This window comes from Bison bison, unplaced genomic scaffold, assembly GCF_000754665.1.
Source record: "Bison bison bison isolate TAMUID 2011002044 unplaced genomic scaffold, Bison_UMD1.0 scf7180017864375, whole genome shotgun sequence".
Lineage (NCBI taxonomy): Eukaryota > Metazoa > Chordata > Mammalia > Artiodactyla > Bovidae > Bison > Bison bison.
In genome coordinates, this window is record NW_011494947.1 from 1,981,419 (window position 1) to 1,984,426 (window position 3,008).

The following is a 3,008-nucleotide window of genomic DNA, read 5'->3' on the forward strand; positions in this document are numbered from 1 at the left end:
CACCGCGGACGCCTCGGCCGGGGGGTCGCCTGGGGGTCCCTCTGGCGCCTCGGCGTCCCCTCCGTCCGCGGCAGCCGCTTCCTCGCTGGACATTTGGTCCTCCTCCAGGAGCTGCGGGCGGCGCGGGAGCTGCGGGAGCCTGGGGCGCGCAGGGTCCTCAGGGACCGCGGGGCCGCCGCCCCCTTTCGCGTCCGCTCCTGGGAAGAAACAGCAGAGGCAGTGAGCCTCCAAAAGGCTGTCGGACCAGGAGGGAGTCCTCCTCACAGACCCCAGAACACAGCCCCTCCAAGGAGAGTCACAGTGACCGTGCCGACCCTGACCGCCCTGAACCCCGCACTCAGACCTCCCCAACCCTGCACCCTTGAAGCTCTATCCAAAGTGCAAGAAGGGGACACGAAAACCAGGGCTCAGAGAGAGGACGTGCCTTCCTGGCGGCCACACAGCCAGTACAGATGGCCAGCGGGATGGAAGGCAGGCCGTGCCCCTCCTTGATTGCACCTGCAGGGACGTGGTCCTGCCCCCAGGGCCCTGATGCCCCAGCAGATGGAACCAAGGCAGATGCTTCAGCCCAGGGCAGCCCCCTCATAGGCTGAGACACCGTCCAATGGGAGCTGGTCTGAGAGGATGGGCTGAGCCAATCAGATTCTCCGCTCTGGAGTCACTGGACCTGGCTACTCGAGGACCAGGGAGAGCCAGGAGGTCATTAAGGGCCAAGAGCCTACTGAGACGGAGAAGGTACAGAGACGTGAACGGGGGTCGGGGAGGGGAACGGAGCAGCCAAGGAACACTGGGTGGAGAGAAGCCCACCCAGCAGCCCGAAGAGGGGCTCTCAGCTGCATTCTAGGCCTGGCCCTGGCCTCCAGCATCCACTCAATAAACTGCGGGCGCCCAGCCGGTCCCAACAAGTCCTGAAGGTACCCCCCTGCACCCCCTGAGAGCGTCCTGACCAGCTGAGCCCCTCCAGGCCTCCGGTCCTGGAGGCACAGGCTGGAAGGGGGCTGGGACAGGACCCCACCCGCCACCCCCGGTCCGGAACTGGGTGGGCATCCCAGGGTGTGGCTTTGAAGTTCATTTCCTGAGTGTCTTTAGGGGTTATAGAAGGCAGAGAGAAAAAGAAAACAGACATAACTGCACAGTGCTGCTGAGGGTGGGGGAGCCTTGCTGAAATCCCACTCCCACCCCCAGCCTCGCCCCCATCCCTCCCACTCCCACCGCCCATACAGCACGTGGGTGAAATCAGAGGTCAGGATTCCCTAGGGGAGGGATCCCAACAACAGGAGTACTGAGCCCCTGAGAGCTCCCACCCACCTCCTCCCAGCAGCCAGGGTCTCACTCACAGCTTCTCCTGAGACCCACATAGGTGCTCGCGCTTCCACTCCACAGGGCCACCCGGGCCGCCCCTCCTGTTTCTCTATCCCCTTCAGGCTGGACTTGGCCATGTGACTTGCTTTGGCCAACGGAACATTAATAAACATCTTGCAAACACTGGCTTTAAAAACCTGTATCTTTCAACATTACCAGGGGCTGGGAGGGATGAGAGGTTCGGGTATCAGTGGGGACAGTTCCATCTGGGAGGATGAAAACCTTCTGGAGGGAGGTGATAATGATGGCTGCCCGATAACGTGAACGCACTGAATGCCCCTGAACTGTACACTTATAAATGGTTCAGACGGTAAATCTTACACATTTTCCCGTTTTAAAAAGCCTCTCTCTCCTGCTGGTCTAAAAATGCTAGACAAAAGAAGACCCTGAAAAGTGGACAAAAGTAGGCAGACTATGGAGTGTAGTCAAAACACAGAAGTGACTATAAAGGGGGTGAACTGCCTGTTTTCCCCTCTCATTTCCTTCAAAGCTCCAGCCCCAGAACCACATGACTGGGTAGCTAAAACTCCACGATAAACTCTGTCATTCTGGCCAAAGGAACCAGGAGAGGGCCCCTGCAGAAGGGAGAGGGTAGGGAAATCCTAGAGAAGTACCTTCAGAGGGGTTCTGAGTCACCTAGTTCTGTGTGTGAACTGGGGTGACCAATGTATATCAGCTTGCCCAGGACGTCCTTGGCTTTACTCCTGAAAATCTCACATCCAGGAAGTCAGTCATCTTAGAACGGATCCACACCAGTCCTAGACTCACCCTCAAGATGCATGTGTAGGGTACAGACCTAGACCTGCATAAGGAAGACTTTAAAACTGGACCAGAAAAACAGCCAGAAAACAATGAACAAAATCACAGATTAGTGCATACCTAGCAACTACTTTGCTGCTGCTGCTGCTGCTGCTTAAATTTTCCAAAAGACATGGAGTGGCTGAATTGATAAAAAGACAAGATATTCTGTTTATAAGAGACTCACTGCAGATGTGAGTCTGCAGACCACACACACACCAAAAAAGAATAGAAACCCAAAAGCCTGAGGTAGCTACACTTATATAACAAAGAGAGACTATAAAATGAAGACTGTAGTAAGAAACAAAAAAGGTATTACAAAATGACAAAGGGCTCAAATCCAACAAGATATGACATTTGTCATATCACACATGTTATATCACACAACATCAGTTCAGTTCAGTCGCTCATTCGTGTCCGACTCTTTGCGACCCCATGAATTGCAGCACGCCAGGCCTCCCTGTCCATCACCAACTCCCAGAGATCACTCAAACTCACGTCCATCGAGTCGGTGATGCCATCCAGCCATCTCATCCTCTGTCGTCCCCTTCTCCTCCTGCCCTCAATCCCTCCCAGCATCAGAGTCTTTTCCAATGAGTCAACTCTTCGCATGAGGTGGCCAAAGTACTGGAGTTTCAGCTTTAGCATCATTCCTTCCAAAGAACACCCAGGACTGATCTCCTTCAGAATGGACTGGTTGGATCTCCTTGCAGTCCAAGGACTATCCAGAGTCTTCTCCGACACCACAGTTTAAAAGCATCAATTCTTTGGCGCTCAGCTTTCCTCACAGTCCAACTCTCACATCCATACGTGACCACTGGAAAAACCATAGCCTTGACTAGACGGAC

At 54.7% G+C, this 3,008-nt stretch overlaps 1 protein-coding gene across 1 annotated transcript in view; it reads right to left on the reverse strand.

Moving 5' to 3' along the window:
- The window catches only part of LOC105000875 (proline-rich transmembrane protein 1-like), a 6,574-nt gene extending 4,431 nt beyond the window's left edge, over positions 1 to 2,143 (reverse strand). The window contains exons 1-2 of the mRNA XM_010856943.1: positions 2,131 to 2,143; positions 4 to 197 (exon numbers count right to left, since the gene is read on the reverse strand). Coding sequence (XP_010855245.1) covers positions 4 to 197; positions 2,131 to 2,143 — 207 coding nt within the window. The remainder of the gene's footprint in view (positions 1 to 3; positions 198 to 2,130) is intronic.
- Between the last annotated feature and the right edge of the window lie 865 nt (positions 2,144 to 3,008).